Genomic DNA, 17,950 nt, shown 5'->3' on the forward strand with positions numbered 1-17,950 from the left:
TAGATGGTAAAGTGAAGTAGTTATGCATAGGAAGAAAACGTATGTTTAAAGATAGAAGTCATGCAAAAAAAAAAAAAAAAAAGTGGCTATGAAGTGGGTAAAAATACAAAGCTCTTTGCACTAGGCTTTTGCAATTCAAGTTATGCCATATAAAGCCTGAGGATATTCTTTGATAAACTGAGATTTATCTTTAGGCAGAAAGATAACGACCACAAAAATACATCTTCTACCAATGCAAAGTGACTACTCTTCTATTAGTTTCCGGATTTGGTTCAACTCCTCCGATTCCATACGCTTTGTCAGAAAGAAGAGAAGAGCCTGCTGAATCTGTTCTACCTTTTTCACCTAAAAGGAGAATAAAACATAATCAATACATTTGTGAGGCCATGAAGGTAGGTTACTGTTGTGTCTACTTTCAGAGGGTTTGGGTGCCCAACTTCTGACATACCCAAATCAGCTGAGTAAGGCTGAGAACCTAGAGGTAGACGGTAATGGGGTAAATTAATATCGATATTGAACACCAGACACTTAACTTAGGACCCTACATGTATGCTAATGAACTGGCTCCAAAATTTTAAGTTATCTAGAGGGTCTTTTACTAAGCTGCGGTAGCGTTTTTAGCTTGCGGTGCAAATCAGATGGTGGTAAACGCCAAGATGCCCATAGGCATAACAACGACATTATGCAGTCTGTGTGCGCAAGGTGGGGGCAGTATATTCCACAAACAACACTTCTTAGCCCAGCACCAATAATCTCCAAATGTAGCAGGTATAACAACGGTCATCAGTCTTACCCAAACTTTTAATTATTATGAAAATAGCAAGCAATAACAGATAACCAAAACAAGGCTCAACATTAAAACTAACACTTGTTACACCCTGGGTAGCAGGAAATACAGCTGCTCACAGGTTATAAAAATGTAACTACTCATAGGGCCACAGTGAAGAGATCTTTCTCTCTCCTCTCCTTATCTGAGACTAAAGATTACCTCATAGGTTAGGTGGGAAAAAACTGGAGTCACTTCTGTAATACAGTTGCACAGGGACGGAAATCTAATCTGTCCCTGCCTCAAGTAACCTCCTCTATCCCAGTCTCCGGCCCGCCCTGCCCGTCGTCACCATGACCCCCTCCCATGAAAGTCAGATTCTATAAGCAGTAAAAATACTACTAAAAGTAACATAAATCATTTTCTTCCATACTCTGCTAAATACAAAATTAAGATACACATATCCATGAATAGTGAGAGTTCCCCTTACCTCTCTATCCCTTCTACCCCATGTGCTCTATTTCCCCTTCCCCACTCCTCCATGTATATTCCCCTTACCAATCTTTTTTTCCCTCTTACCTGCTCCCACACTCCCTCCACCCTTTTTACGAAGGAGATTAGATAAAACAGGAGATGGGGTGAGTTTATCTAGCCTGTTATATGGGCTGAAGCCAGTAGGTGGAGATTGCCGCCACACTGGTTCACTCAAAATAATAGCAAAAAGATTATTAGAAATAAGGGACTGTTTTTTTCATATCACACGTTATACCAAGCAAACTCATATTCAATGTAGCTTACATTTGAAAATACAGTGAGACAGAATAAAAGAATTCAGTTGCATCATGGGATCAAATAGATGGATATGTCAGAAACATTTAACAAAGCTGGGATTAGCATATATATCCAACTGGGCATTTAAAAAGAAGGCAAGTGTATTTTTATAATATAACACTACAATCTACAAAACAGAAGGAGCAAGTTCCCACAGGCCATTTTTTTCTTCCCACTGTTGCTGACCCTCTTGCTGTCGCTCCGCTTCTTTAAAATGGCTACCGAGACTTCTGCAGAAGTCTCACGAAGCTGCGGCTGGAAGTCTCTGCAGCCCTTTTTAAAAAAGTGGTGACAAGAGGATCAGCGGCAGCGGGCAGAAAGGAGTGGGGATCTTTCCTGCCCCGAAGAATCCACTAGACCACCAGGGTGGCTTAAGGCATGTGCCGGGAGAGCACCCTGTGGTTCGGGGGAGGGGAGGGGAGGCAAAGCTCAGATCGCCATGTATTTCTGCAGAGACACCTGGTTTCATCCCCAAAGGAATCCCACCGTTCCCACTCCCGTGCAGCTCTCTATTCTGTAACAGCTTTTTTTTAAAAGTCACCATCTGCTGGCCAAACAAGAGAAATGCACTTAATGAAATAATACAATTCACAGGCTTGGAAACCCACTTTTTCGCCACAGACATCTTGAAATTAAAACAAGGGCAGTGCTTAGCAATGGAAAAAAAGGAAACATCTTGCTGAAGAATAAACCAACTTAGGGAACAAAGCACATGGCACAGAAGGAAAGAGAAAAATCCATCTGAGCCAAGTGACTAACTTGGGAATTTTGACAGAATCAAAGAATTAGATGATTAAGACGACCCCAATCTGAGGTAATTTTTCTCTGTGATGTACAGCCATGGAGAAACATATTGAGCTCTGAAGGGCAGCATGTGTTCGTGCATGTTCAAGAATTTCCATGCATGCTCCAAAAAGTCCTTCAGTCACTGACAATTCACTGAAAGACTCATTTCAGCACACCAAATGACATCATTTATGGTCTATGCCCTATGCCCTGACTGGGCAGAATTTTACAGTCTGTGCTCTGACTGTGGCTGGCCAGATTCAGCTTCAGAAGTTGGAGAACAAGGCCAGTGCTGGGCAGATTTCTACGGTCTGATAATGGCTGAATAGATTTGGATGGGCTGCAATGTTGCTTTTTAGGGGTTTCGATGGCAACTTCAGATGTTTTAGAATGATAGTGCCAGGCAGACTTCTACAGTCTATGCCCTGAAAATGGCAAGGACAAATCAAGATCAGGTATATATATGAAGTACCATACTTTATGTAATTTGTTTATCTTGTTGGGCAGACTGAATGGACTGTACGGGTCTTTATCTGTAGTAATCTACTATGTTACTATGTGAGGCTGATTCATCCTACTTGGCCTCAAAAAATGTGGATTTCTTCAGAACCCCTTACACATACTTCTTAAATAAGGTCACTATCTATCACTTTTGTGCAATGTCAATGACTCCCTTCCTCAGTACTTGTGAATACTGGTATGGCAGTATCCCATCCCTAACCTGTCTTAAGGGGCTCAGTAATCAAATCAAAGCTTCCACACGTGTGTCCTGTGTATGGCCCCGCTCAACAAACTTTAAATTGGGTCAGTGAAAATTAATGATGAACTTCACCAGTGTCTATAGTACAGTATTCCACTACAACAGATTCAAAGAGTCACACCATCAGAACAATACTGGTACTGGGGAAGTGTCCTACATACTTATGTATAGCACTGCTGCTACAGAAATAAGTAGGAGCAGTAATGTCTACCACCACCTCAAAAACTCGGAGCAATGTGTTATTTTGCTCCTCTCCTTAACTGGCTTCTCTTGTATGTGCACCTTTCTAAAATCCACCACTTGCACCTGTAGGTGCCAGCAAATATACATGAATGCTATAAAATCTGTACATACACATGTACAGGCTGACAGCTACAGACAAAGCCCAGAGTGAAGCCACTGTTTTTATCCAAGTGTGAAGTAGATTTCTAAAATTACCTGCTCCCACTGGACATCCTTGCAAATATAAGGGTCTGCATTTGGAACAGAGCATGCCTTGAACTTGTCTCTCATTTCCTATCCTAATAACGAACGTAAAATGAGCCTTCATGTCTTGAAGTAACAGGCAATGGTGAACTGTATCAAACACTGCAGATAATTCAAGTTGAAGAAGGGCATTAAAACCATAATTGGCCTTCAGCCTAATGATGTTCACCATGGATTACTGGAACAGACGCATCACAAACGACAAGCAGGGCTAGCTGGTGGGACCCTGGGTTGTCACCAGATGTACAGCTGAGATCTCTAGCTACTACCCTTCTACTTTAGGGCCATGCCAAGCATGTGCAATTCACCACACAAAACCTGACAAACATACAATTGGGTGGCAGAGCCAGTGGTGGGAGGCGGGGCTAGTGCTGGGCAGACTTCTACCGTCTGTGCCCTGAAAATGACTGATACAAATCAAAAAACAACAACAAAGAGAGTCCAAAATCTCCCGCAAAAAAACAAGACCACAACAAAACGAGCGGAAGCTATCCAGAAGGACCAGACTGAAGCCACAAATGTTGGAAACCAGAATAATTTATTACGATCCAACACGGTCCGTGTTTCGGCCGAAAAGGCCTTCTTCAGGGGTCTTCAGACTGGCTTATACTGGTATTCCTCCAAAAAGGTCTCACAAAAAGAGTGAGATGATCTTCAGAGAATCTCTTGAAGTCTTCCTCTTAGCAAGTGAGAAACACTGACCACTATCACAGTGTTTCTCACTTGCTAAGAGGAAGACTTCAAGAGATTCTCTGAAGATCATCTCACTCTTTTTGTGAGACCTTTTTGGAGGAATACCAGTATAAGCCAGTCTGAAGACCCCTGAAGAAGGCCTTTTCGGCCAAAACACGGACCGTGTTGGGTCGTAATAAATTATTCTGGTTTCCAACATTTGTGGCTTCAGTCTGGTCCTTCTGGATAGCTTCCGCTCGTTTTGTTGTGATACAAATCAAAGTCAGGTATCCACATAAAGTAGCACATATCAGTTTATCTTGTTGGGCAGACTGGATGGACAGTGCGGGTCTTTCTCTGCAGTCATCTACTATGTTACTATAAATGCCTTTTATACAAAGTATATGGTACTCACTCGATTTTGGAGATCTCTGCAACAGTGCTCATTTGTTTGATCTGGGGGGGGGGGGAACACAAACATTAGTACAAATGAACATCCAATTTCTATTAGAACTGCTGCATAGGTACAAGATGTGTGCAGAAATAACTGCTGATCTGTAGCAGGACAACTAACTTGCTACAGGAATACATATTTCTCTTTGAACACATGTACATTATATATTACAATTCATATTTTAAATGCAAGACTTTACACAGCTCTCTATTAAGTAGCCTAATTAGTGATATAAAGAAAAAAGTTAATCTAGTAGAAATTCCTACTGCATTATCAGAAAAAAATATTTTACCCTGATCTGGAGAGTGACTCTTGGAGTTACTGTATTTAGCCAGATTTTCCTTGATGAGTTTCTCAGCTATGTTTATTCGCTCATCCTTAATCTCCATTTCCATAGAAAGCACATGAGTGTTATCAATGACTCTTAGCACTGTGGCCAAAATACTTGTCCCCAGCATGAGCTCTCTCAGCATTTCTTTTGCCAGTGAAGTCCAGACTCCAGTCAATGCCACTATTCCTTTAAAGAAAAAGGAACACAAATAAGCTGGTTGAGCTCTGTGTGGATAATGTTTTAAACATCAATTTTAACCCATACATTCCTCCATTTTTTTGAAATATGGAAATCACCCTAATTTTATCAACTGTAGCAGCCTCATTTTAAAACTCACAATCCCAATTGAGACTGCAACTGTAGCCCTAGCTCCGGCATAGACAGCAAGGAAGTTTTTTTTTGCAGGCTGCTGTCTGCCACAAATGGCCACAGCCAGGAGATAATGGCTATGGCATGCAATTACAAATGACTAAGGGCCAGATGCATCAACCAAACGTAAAAAAAATCTAAAACGTAAAAGTGCTTACCGAATTTGAATAAACGAAGAATGCACCAAAAAAACAAGTCGCACATGTTCAGTGAGGTACTGTAAAGTACAATGCACTACAGATTCGTAATCGGCTCCTAAAACATGCGCAGAGTAGCCAAGCGTTATGCTGGCTGCTCTGCGCATGCCACAAACTGTCAACACAAATGTATTAAACCTACATAGGTTGCTTAACTCAGATGGGGGTGTGCGAGGTGGGGGGGGGAGAGATCGTGCGAGCATTTAGCTCTGTGATCCTAGCAGGAGAGTGCAGTTGAAGACGTCTCCTCAAGACTCCAAAAGGACATCCTTCATAAACCCCCTTTCTAACAAAAGACGTCTTTCACTGTGATCCCGTTTAGCTCAGCAAAGAGACCTGCCCCCCCCCCCCCCGGGGGAACAGAGGAAGGGAGGGGGACCTGGGCTGCTTAAAGTTGTTTTCAGAACTGGGAAATTGGCTTCAGAGGAGAGCAGAGAAGCAGGGGAGCAGCGGCGACCTGGGGGGGGGGACAAGGCCGTCCATACGGGACGCTCCTGATGAGCGCCTTGCCCCCTTCCCGATCCTTTTTTGATTTTTGTTTAGATTTTATGCAGGGGAAAGCGGGGAGGTGTTGTTTATCTCACTTTTGTTTCTAAACATGCCAGCTTGGGTTTTTATGGTGCAGGGGGAAGCGGGGAGATGACAGCTCTGGCCTTTACGACTGCTCTGACCATACGTTAAATATGTCGCGGTAAATGATTCGGTGTAATCATTGGTATTGTTAGTGCATCCCGAATCGTCCACATTACAATGGTAGTTACTCTTTTGTATTCCATTTTCATTAGCTGCTTGCTTCGTTGGAAAAAGGCCTTTAATGCATGCTACGGTTAGGAATTCCCTTCGTTAAAGGGTTGTTAGAGGGCCGTTAAGGTTTAGTGCATCTGGCCCTAAGAGCCAGGAATGCCAGCCAAGAGTGATCATGAGCAATGAGGGCTGTAGGCAGTGTTTAAAAAATAAATACAATAAAAAGGGGTGCTTAGAAAAAGATTTTTTTTTTTGGGGGGGGGGGGGGGGGGAGGGGAGGGGAGAATGTGGATGTGGATTAAGGGAAGTGCCAGCAAAGCCCTATGCAAGAACCCAGAGGGAAACACCAGCTTCTGTGGCTAAATGGCCTCTACCAAACACTGCTGCAGTTAGAAAAAAGGCTCAGTAAATGGGGCCCATAATTAAAGGCCATTAAAAAGACAATGGAAATGCTAATGATATGTTTATGGGTTTTATCATACAGTATATCAAACAGCTGATTTAAGGGAACATAGCTGTATACTAAAACAACCATCTCCCTGAAAAAGAAAACATGGTTTTGTCCTTCTTTAAAAGGAGGCAGAAAGGGTAGCAAAACACCTTTTTCGAGGTAAGTGGGATCAAATTTTGCTAGCTCTACCCCCTAACTCCTACCTTGATTTCACACTCTACATTTCCACTTTATGTTATTTATACATATGTTATACAACTAATATAGAGTATATTTTTATTCACATGGGTCAATCTCAGACTAACCAATAAAAAAACCCTACCTGTAAGTGCAGAGCAGAAGTAGGATACTCTACTTTGCAGCTCAAACATACAAAAACATTCTCGTTAAATTTTGGAGTCATGTTAGTAACAGCAATGCAAACTCTCTCCACTACTAGAGACTGTGTGAAGTAAACACATTGCATAAAATGCAGAAGCTTACCTTACCATACCATTCTAGCACTGAGTCCAAGAACTCAAACTGCACCAATCCTACCTATAAAAAAACCCCGTCAGCCCTGCAAATACTCTAGAACACTAGCACATTAACTGGGAAAAGAGCTGAACTGCTATAATTTCTACAAACAAGCTAACATAATCCCTCACCTCAGTTACATATGCAAAATATACATCATCAAGAATGAGACTACAAAATTGTAACACAGAAAAAAAAATTAAATAGAAAACTCAAGAATCCAGATTCTGAGAGACCGGAACACTGAAGAAAAACAGAAATGCACTTCCTCCTGTTCCAAACAAAATACAAAGGAATGCACATTTTCAAAGCTGACACTCCATTCTCTTAACAAAAAATTGTACTTGTGTCATCTGATCATTTAATTTTTCCAGCTGGGTTGGTCCTGGTTTTTTTTACTGCTTCCTCCTGTTGAGATCCTGGAAAAGGATCTAGGAGAAACCCATTTCTATTTTCTGTTTCTTCACTATCCTTTTCTTCCCTTCCTCCCCTACTTATCTCTAATGATATTGATCCCTTCCATATAGTGAAGATACTTATCTGTAGCAGCAATTCTCCAAGGACAGTAAGAGACTGACCCAGGTCCTGTGGGATCCCCTTGGAAGTGCCTTCCCTCCCTGAGCTGCAGGGTGCCTTCCCGGCACATACCTCAAGGTACCCCCTGGTGGTCTAGTGGTTTCTTTGGGGCAGGAAACATCCCTACTCTTTCCTGCTCGCTGCCGCTGATCCTCTTGCTGTCTCCACTTTTATTAAATGGATGCTGGGACTTCAAGATTGGAAGTCTCAGCAGCCATTTAAAAAAAAGCGGAGACAGTAAGAGGATCAACGTTCTTTATTGTTGGTGGCATTTTTATTTAACGTCGCTTATATTTTCAAACATGCCACTTGTGTAGCATATGGATGTACACAGAGGAAGTATAATAATGGAATAACTTTTCATAGGTAATCTGTTATAAATCGTAATCAGTGTATCAATTGGAGGGGCTGGCTATAGGGACACTAGCACTTTTATACTCATGCAGAGATTTTTTTTTCCCTGGTAAAGGGCCACTAAAACAGACATCATGTTATGAGGTGCTCAACATTCAGAGTTTCTGTTTAACTTATGACATTTATATCCCACATTAAACATGAATTAGGTTGAAACCCGGGAGCATTTAAAATATTTTTTCCCCCTGTGCTTAGATCAACAGAGAAAGATGGCTTGTGGGAACTTGCTCCTTTTGTTTAGCAGACTGTAGTGGTACATTATAAAAATGTACTTGCCTTTTTTATTATTACTTTTTTTATTGAGAGAAATTGAATAATGAGAAAAGAGCTTCCTTCATGCAGAAGTTTTGTCTGGCGTCAGTCTAAATGTGCCAACATCGTCCAGTTCAGCACACTACTAGCTGCCAAGTTCATACAAAGTTAATTATGTTCAGTAGAAAATAAATCTGTTCCCTCAGACTGCTTGCTATGTGAATATTCCATCACTGTTTCATTATTGCTACCAAGTATTACATATTAAGGACACTTGCTTTAAACTTTGTTTTAATTCATTTATCCAGTCCTTACATGCATATGGTTTTGCTTTTTAAACCCAAAGGTGAATCCTAAGGGTGGTTGAACAATTAGGTATAAACTATGTTTCTGACTGTTTTGGAATTTGGAATGCTTTGGGTCGTCTACTGATTTGTATATCTGCTGTCTTAGCAGATTACGGAAGAAAATGATTTCTGTTACTTTTATTAGTATTTTTACTGCTTACAGAATCTGGCTTTCTTGGGTGGGGGGGGGGGGGAGAAGAGGGGTCAAGGTGGCTGCAGCATGGCAAGGGCTGGGCAGGCTGGGTTACATTCCTGAGGGGACGGGTTAGATTTCTGTACCCATGCAACTTCTCTAGTCAAGACTGGTGCCACTTAAAAAAAAAAAAAACTTCTCTATACCATTTTAAGGAAGTGTAATGTGTGCATGCAGCCAATGTTGAACCAGAACAGATGTACCTGAAGGTGACTGCCTTTCAACCTGAAGTTCACAGACTGAGTCATTATTATTATTTGTAGCATTTGTATCCCACCTATTTGCAGGCTCAATGTGGCTTACATTTGCCGTTATGGCGATTGCCATTTCCGGACTTCAGATATGCACATGATTTTGCAATCAAGTGCGTACATACATGGTGGAAGAATGCATTGTGTACTTGCGTACTTGTTAACACGTGGTTTTACAATCAAGTGCGTATATATGTGGTAGAAGAATACATTGTGGTCTTGTGTAGGTGTCGGCTTTATGTAGTTGCTCAGGTGATGGTATTACGGTGAGAGTAACAGTGTTGGGCAGTGATTAGGTCGTTTCAATCTTATTCTTCATTAGATGGGTGGGACATTTTTTGGAAGCACAAAAAAAAAAAAAAAAAAAAGGTCCCAGTACTCAGTACTGATGCATGACGACTGGAATAAAAAAGCCCTATCCAAAACTATTTCACTTCAAGTCATGAATAGTTCTATATTCCACTGTCAAACATCTTATTTTCCACCACACTACTGTGAACCGTTTAATAATAATCATATTCACAAAATAACTGGGGGTATAATTCAACATGTTTACTGTTCTCTTTTATGCATGTATGTTTATGTACTATTATGTAAAATTTCATGACCTGTAAGAAAAGTAATGAAAAAGAGGAAGTTATTAATTCACAGGCAAGTGAAAGCAGGCAATACAAGATACTACTATCATAGCAAAGGTATCCTCTTACCTGCCAGGGAACACCTGATTATCTGAAATGGGAGTTGCAGGCAGCTAGCTTTGATTGGCAGCACTCTTGTGAAGGGAAGGCTTTCAACGTTTCCATAGTCTGCAAAAACTACTTTCACAGCAGATTCCAAGGTTTCTAGCACGACTGCACGGTACCAGTGATTATCACCTAGAACAGAACAGTAGAAGCTACATATTGAGAACAATTTTTAAAAGAATAAAATTCAGACACATTTCATTCCCCAAACAATGAACCCTAATTTGAAAAATATTGTAGAGCTAATAAGATGATTAGCTAATAACTACTATACTCGGAGCTTGTGGCTTGTGTCCTCTGCTTGCAGTATCATTTTGCCCTAAAGTGCGTAAATATAAACACAGAAGGACAGATATATTAGGATGTCAAAAGCAATAAGGAAAACTTAGAGCAACACTTACCAGTACATGGTAAAACAGTAAATCAGCAATATCAGTGCAACTAATAATTATTCCTGAGATATAACTACCGGTGCTACCCTAAGACAAAATGCCAAAAGTTTCTAACTTTTGGAACTTGGCAATGCTTTCCATCTCACCCCCTATTATAGGAAGGATAACTGACCTCACCCTGTAGGCTGCCTGGAAAAGCCCTTTAGCTCCCTCTCTGTGGCAGGTCTCTCCTTTCCCTCTTGGACTCCAAGCTGAAGTTTCCCAGCTGGCTCCTGCACAAGGCTCTGTAGACAGACTGCCTGCTCCACTGTGTCTTCAGTCTAGTTGTGGAAGGCTATCAGCAATGAAGTTGGAATGCACATAGCTCTTCTCTGGAACTATCTTAGTTGAAGCTAATATGCTACCCAGTACTGGCACATATTCTTGTTCCATTCCTTTATGAGCAACGAGGGCTTTAGCACCTCAGTAATACTCAGAGGAACTACATGCCAACTAGTGAAATAACACCCATCCAAGAAAGCTGTCTGTCTGTCTCTCAGGGCCTGATACACAAAACTTACCGGGCTGGCAATGTTTGCTTTAAACTAGTTGTAGCCAGTCTAAAGCAAACGTTATTTAGTGAGTAATGCACAAAGGGGTTTTCCGTGGTTCTAACGTGTGCTTTTAGCAGCTACCGAAAACCGTATGCAAATGCATTACAAGGACCTCATTAATATTAGAATAAGCATTCCAAGCAATGCACAGACTGAGTGCCTACCTTTAATGTGCAAAATTTTACGGAAGGTCTGGACCTGTCGTTAAGGGGAGTAGCCTGCTTGCACTGTGCAAGCAGGCTGCTCCCCAGGGTAGGCACTCATGGTAGACCTCCCCCAACCCCATAGAACTGACACGACCAGCCCCAACCTCCCCCCACCCCCCCCCCCTCGACGACACATACACCCCCTCCCAGCCCCACACCTGCACCCCAAGCATAAAAACCCTGGTGGTACAGTGGACCTCGCAACCCAGGCCCCCCCACCCCCAAGCAAAAATATCCTGGTGGTCCAGTGGACCCCAACCCTCCCCCAAGCAAAAATCTACCAGGGGAACTAGAAACCCCCCTCCCCTCACCATCCCATACCTTAAAATGTTGGGGGCAGGAGGAACAGCTCCTCCCTTCTCAAAACGGTGGTTTGCCCAGCCCCTGCCTGGTGCATCCCTGAGAAAAAACCCTCCTGATATGGTGCTTAGCCCCTCCGGTGTGTCCCAGGGGCTGAGTGCCACCATTTTGTTCCAGGCGTACCCAGAGGCAGGAAGGAGAAGGTGTTAATCCTGCCCTACTGCCTTCAACTTTTCAAGGTATGGGGTCAGTAGACCACCAGATAGATCTTTGCTGGGAGAGGCCAGGAGAGAGTGCAGGGTCCATTGGACAACCAGGGTGTTTTTGCTTGGAAGGGGGTTGGGGAGAGGGTGTGGGCGGGGAGGTTCCACGGACCAACAGGGATTTGTTGTGATGAGGGATCACCAGGGATTTTCTTGTTCGGGGGGGGGGGGGGGGGGGGGGGTAGATGGTCCAACAAGGGATTTTGTTCTGTCAAGTGCATTTGACAGCTTCGACTCGCAAACAATGACCAATGCACAAGAGGGGGGGGGGGGGGGGTGGATCTGTGATTTCATCTGCATGCAATTCCCTTTGTGCACTGGTCGCTGTTTACGACACTTATTTTTTCCCACAGCACCTATATTTAATGGATGCTGCTGTGCATCAGCCCCTTGGTGTCACAAGCTAACTGCCTATGTAGCTCTTGTGTTACACCTTCAGAAGACTCCCCTCCTGTACACTAGTTCTGTGTGCATGCTATAGAGGACGTCGTATCCCATGTAGAACAGTTCTCTGATTGGATGAGTTGGGCACAAAGATTTACTTGCAGAAGGGGTGCACTTTAGACAGTAGGGTAAAGTTTTGGTCCACTAACTCACTGAGCTAATCAGATGGTAACTGTCATTAGCTTAGCACAGGAATGCCTGTACAGATGATGCAATGAGGCCCCTGGCCTTGGTGATGGTCCTCCTTATCAGAAATGGTACTGCTGGCACCTCAAGAGATGGTCAGCCAAGATTACCACATACCAATCAGTGTAAATTACAATATCCCACTACAGTATATGTCCTTGAATTTCAGTTAAGTAACAAGTTCTGAAAAGGATGCTGTACATGAATTAAAAAACAGAGTTACAAAGAGAACATGCAAAGTTCTGTGATGGAACAACATTGGCTTCCCATTTTAGGAAGGATCAGATTTAAATGCCTCATACCAGCTTTTGTTTGTTTTTGTGTTTTTTACACTAGCCCTCTGCTCCAAGTTGATTCCATATCAAACTTAACATAAGCTGTAGTCTTCGTGATCTGATCTTCTCGTCATACAATCCTACTCCAAGCTATGTTCAGGCATGCTTCTCTGTTCTGGACCCTACTCTTTGGAATTATGGAATTCATTACCTGTCACTTACAAAGGGAAGATTCTTATTGCAAATTAAAGACTGGGATTAAGACTTGGATTTTTGAGCAGTTTTTCCTTGCCCAATGATTTAGGGATCCTGGAACCAGCAGCCTACCTTTCAATTCTTTCCTCCTCCTCCCCACCCACCCCCCCCCCCCAAAGACGTAAATACTGTTTCATTGTGCTACTCATCCCCATACCATCACTTTCCCTTGTGTGTTGCTTATTCTAGTTTATTGTAGATTTTCACCCCTACTGTAAACCATCATGCTATTTAATTTAATAACAGAATTTATATCCCGCTTAACCACCAAGTTCAAAGCGGGTTACATCAGAGACGATTATACAGTACAAGGGCACATTCAATAACATAGGTATATTTTGTGACTGCCTCTGGGAAAAGGTGGCTAAAGTCTGGGATCCAAAATGTTGAAAACAGCTGATTTTTCATGTCATGGGTCCATAAGCAGTTTGAAAAAGTCATGTTTGAACTTCTGTAACTTTTCTTTTTTAACGTTAAATTTTTTTTATTGAATATATGGAAAATTTACAAAGAGTATATGCTCATTACAACTTAGCATATTTAATCCAACTTTTTAATTTTTTTCACAAATTGCTCTAGCGGAATTCATAAAAACCTATTTTGTTTTGGTTTCTAGTGACTTTAGTCATCTGTTCCCAGAGATGGTCACAATTAACTTTGAACAATTTCCCACAACTGGCCCAAAAGACTTGTAGGGACAATATGTTGGTCAAAGCAGCTAATATCAATACAGATACTTGATTTCAGGAATAGAAGCCATGGAATTGAGAAATTTGGTCTATCAGAGAAATCTTTCGGCTTCAAAGAACGCACTTTAGAATCTAGAACATATAGTTTTAACTTTCCTAGAGTATTAGCTTATAACTTTCCTTTCTTTTGCATCCAGATGCAAAATTCAGAAGCTCCAGATCCTTACATGGGAGGAAACCAGGAGTGTGTTAACAGTCATGCAAGCTTCCACAGAAAGCACGTTACATTGTTACATGGGAGTGTGCATGCGTGTAATAAAACAGCCAGAACTGCAAAAGGTTTGCCAGACTTGGCCTAAGTTATAATGGAAGTTGAACTGTTCCTAGGATTTTTCCTAATGGAAAAACTAGAACACAGCATTTAAAAAATAATTCACCAGCTACTAAATGGTTCCACACAGTTACTCGTGGCTTTTGTTCACCCAAAGCTTTTAAACATTTCTAAAGAGTGTCAAGCAGATCTGGAATGGAGTTTATGACTTACAAGAACAATACTACATCAGAGTACATTTCCACATAAGCAACTCAAATTCTTCTATTTATGCCTTTAAGGACCTCTATAAAAAAAAAAAAAACAGCAGCAGATACTGTTACAAACCATCCAAAATATTATTTTTCCTAAAACAATGACCCTTATTGAAGGCATTACTTTGGCAACTCCAGCTGGAGGATGAAAATTTGCGAAAAAAAAGAACACAATGGCATTACAGCTGGGAAAACCAATGAGAGAAACCCAGTTTACAAACACAAATGAAGTGCTGCAATGATGTCTTAGAAGGACAATTTTCCAAGTCCATCTTAATAATGGCATAAGGACTTTTTTTATCCAAACTTTTTTTAAACCCTGCTAAGCTACCGGCTTTTACCACCATTTTCTGGCAATGCATTCTAAAGTTTACTTACAGGTTTAGTAAAGAAATATCCCAGTCATTTACACTATAAGAGACCAACTAAGTTGGCTCCCAAATAGGGGACAAGTAAACCTCTCCACATCAAAAATTATCAACTCATAATTCTGATGCCCCGACTCTTCACAACTTGAATATCACTCTAATAAGAATGGACGGAAACCACTCAAACACAAATGTCAATTAAAATTATACCTCTGAAGGACACTGATGAATCTTATTTACCAATTCCCACAGGATATACTAATGCAAGATCAGTCGTCAATAAACCAGAAATCAAAGATGATAGAGGAGGAACAATTTGATCTCACCCTAGTCACTAAAACTTGGCTACATTCTAAAGATATCTATTATCCATGATATTTGCCCCCAAGGATATAACATCTTAAACTTAACTAGAAATAAAAGGAAGAGGCATTACTGTAATATATCAATCTTTCTTTCGAATAAAATCAGTCTCTAAATTAATGTCACCACAACTTGAAGCCTTAGCACATCACATCTCAGATGAATCTTTATCTAAACAACTCTGCCTTGTATTACTCTACCATCCTCCAGGAAACTGGGATTTAGCAGAAGAGGAATTACATGATTTTTAAACTTTGTGTCAATTCTGAAATTGTCTTACTGGTTGGTGACAATCTACATTTAGATATAATTCAACATCCTAATACCAAAAGTTTCTCAGATTTTCTCAATGCGTGGCAAGTCACTCAACTTACTGGAACATCTTATCACATTAAAGATCACCCACAGGACATACTAGCACATAGATTCTCCAATCCAGATTATTAGGATTTATTTACCGCATTTTTGAAGGCATTCACTCAAGGCGGTGTACAGTAAGAATAAATCAAACATAAGCAATAGACAATTACAGCAGTAAAAATATTAAAATACAAACTATTGCATAGTATACTACTTACAATTTCAACACAATACTAATAAGACACTTTAAATAGACAGCATATGGTATAAGCAAAGATGGAACATAAAGATAGGAAAGAGAATAAGAGGTAAGAGTAAGAAGATTTAGAAAATAAGGAGACATTTAAAGAAAGTTTCATACAAGGTAAGAGAGGTGATTAAATATTATATGGATAGACATGTCCTGCTTCAGTATGTGTAGCCTGTGTCCTTCATTGTATGTGTGTGTGTGTGAGAGACTAACAAGTTAGTTACTTCTTCCATTAAAGGCCTGGTTGAACAGCCAAGCTTTCACCTGCTTCCTGAAGTAGAGACAGCCTTGTGTTAAGCGGAACCTTTCAGGCAGTGCATTCCAGAGTTTGGGGGCTACTCCGGAGAATGCTTGCTTGCGGGTACCACATTGTGTAATGTCTTTTGGAGAGCGTGTGGTTGGGGATACAACTTGGGAGGACCTTAGTGTCCTTGGAGGTGTGTAGAGGGTGATCCTGTTCAAGTACTCAGGGCCATTTCTTTAAGGGCCTTGAAGATCAGAGTTTTAAATTTAGCCCTGTATTGTACTGGTAGCCAGTGAAGGTTTTGCAAAAATGCTGTGATATGGTCACGTCACTTGTAACCTTCCATTAGTCTTGCTGCAGTATTCTGACTCAACTGGAGCTGGAGCAGACCCTTTGTAGTCAGACCAGTGTAGTGCGCATTACAGTAACCCAGTCGATGTTATCATGGAATGAACGACTGAGATAAGATTTGCCTTTTCAATGTAAGGAGAGAGACAGTGTAGTTTTCGCAAATAGTAGAAACAGCTCTTGAAGGTTGTTTGGATTTGGGGAATCAGAGAAAGTGTTGAATCTAATTGTATTCCAAGGTTCCCGACTTCTGATCTGAGGGGGGAGTTTGTACTTCCCAAAAGAGATTTTGATGTCAGGTATGTATCCACTTGTGTTACAGACCCAGATAAGCTAGATTTTACTTGGGTTCAGGCAAAGTTTGTTGTGTTTAGCCCATTCTTGAATTGATGTTGACAAGTGTAGAAATCTCTGTGCATATGATACCTACTTGTTATGAAAAATGGAAATTGAGTAATTCTTTAACCCATGAGTGAAGCAGAGTTTGGCCAGCTTTGTTTCACTAGGAGGCTGTGCGATAAAAATAGCAGCCTGCCAGGGAAAACTGGTAACAAGTGAAGACATCAGCAGAATACCAGAAAGGTGAAGATGGACTGTAGACTCTAGGGCATAACGTGCAGCTCAGAGATAAGAATGTGAAACTAGCATTTCTGAAGGAATGGAACTGAGAAAGTAAACAAACAAGAAAGAGGGTAGGATGTAGAAGTAATGCAGATTCAGCAGAAACTAAAAAAGGTGGGAGGGGGTCAGCAGACGCTGAGCTTTGCACATATGCAGTTAGAAGTGAAAGAAAAAAAGGTATAAAAACAAGGCTAATGAAAGAGGCAGCAGGAACTTTAGTAAAACCGATCAGCGACTTGCTGCAGATTTTGCTTTAGTTCCCCTCACAGGAAGAAAGAAACCCAATTGCTTGTTACAGAATATATGTTTTGTGAAATTGCAATGTAATTGGCTTTGTCTGATTGGTGTCTAAAAAGTTTTTTTGAAAGGAAATTTCTTTCACAAATTCAGAGTATATCTCTTCCTGCGATAATAGAACAGAAGATTTAAAGTGTAAAAGAATGAATCCAGGGAGAAGCACACACTGAAGGTTTAGTCCGTATAGCCTTCCACCGATTATCCTTACAGGAATTTGGGAAGGGGGAGTAAACACAGGTAATCAGTTTATTCAGGGCTGTAGGTAAGTCAGGTTCAATGAGTATGAGTACATGCACATAATCCGTATAGATGTAGAACTGAGTGTCCACAATGACCAAATCAGCTCGTCTAGTGGCTTGAGGTAGATATTGAATAGATGACAGTATTGATCCTTGTGGTACCTCACAGGATCAGTTCCCATGGTGGTGTGGCCTGTCTGATAGATAGGATCTGAACTAAACAAGTACTGTTCCGTTGATACCTGCTGTACTAGCATGATATCTTGATCCACAGTGTCAAAAGCTGCTGAGAAATCCAGCAGTACTGAAGCAAAACCAGTCTCGGTTTCTGTGAAGATCATCTAATAGAGATATGAGGACCGTTTCTGTTCCATAACCAGGTCTAAATCCAGATTGACATGGATCTAGCCAGTTTCTCTCTTCTAGCCAATCACTGAGTTGAACATTGACTCTCTTTTCTGTAAGTTTTCCTACATATGGGATGTTGGATACTGGCCAGTAGCTTTCAAGTTTGTGCTGGTCAAGGTTTTTTT

The 17,950-nt window shown here is 41.2% G+C and overlaps 1 protein-coding gene across 1 annotated transcript in view; it reads right to left on the bottom strand.

Annotated features, from left to right (window-relative positions):
- Window positions 1–203: 203 nt before the first annotated feature.
- Window positions 204–17,950, bottom strand: part of TDRD1 (tudor domain containing 1) — a 246,820-nt gene continuing 229,073 nt past the window's right edge. The window contains exons 22-25 of the mRNA XM_030204712.1: window positions 10,104–10,271; window positions 5,048–5,272; window positions 4,717–4,757; window positions 204–345 (exon numbers count right to left, since the gene is read on the bottom strand). Of these exons, the coding sequence (XP_030060572.1) occupies window positions 244–345; window positions 4,717–4,757; window positions 5,048–5,272; window positions 10,104–10,271 (536 nt within the window). The 3' untranslated portion in view covers window positions 204–243. The remainder of the gene's footprint in view (window positions 346–4,716; window positions 4,758–5,047; window positions 5,273–10,103; window positions 10,272–17,950) is intronic.

The sequence above is a fragment of the Microcaecilia unicolor genome, chromosome 5, assembly GCF_901765095.1.
Source record: "Microcaecilia unicolor chromosome 5, aMicUni1.1, whole genome shotgun sequence".
NCBI lineage: Eukaryota > Metazoa > Chordata > Amphibia > Gymnophiona > Siphonopidae > Microcaecilia > Microcaecilia unicolor.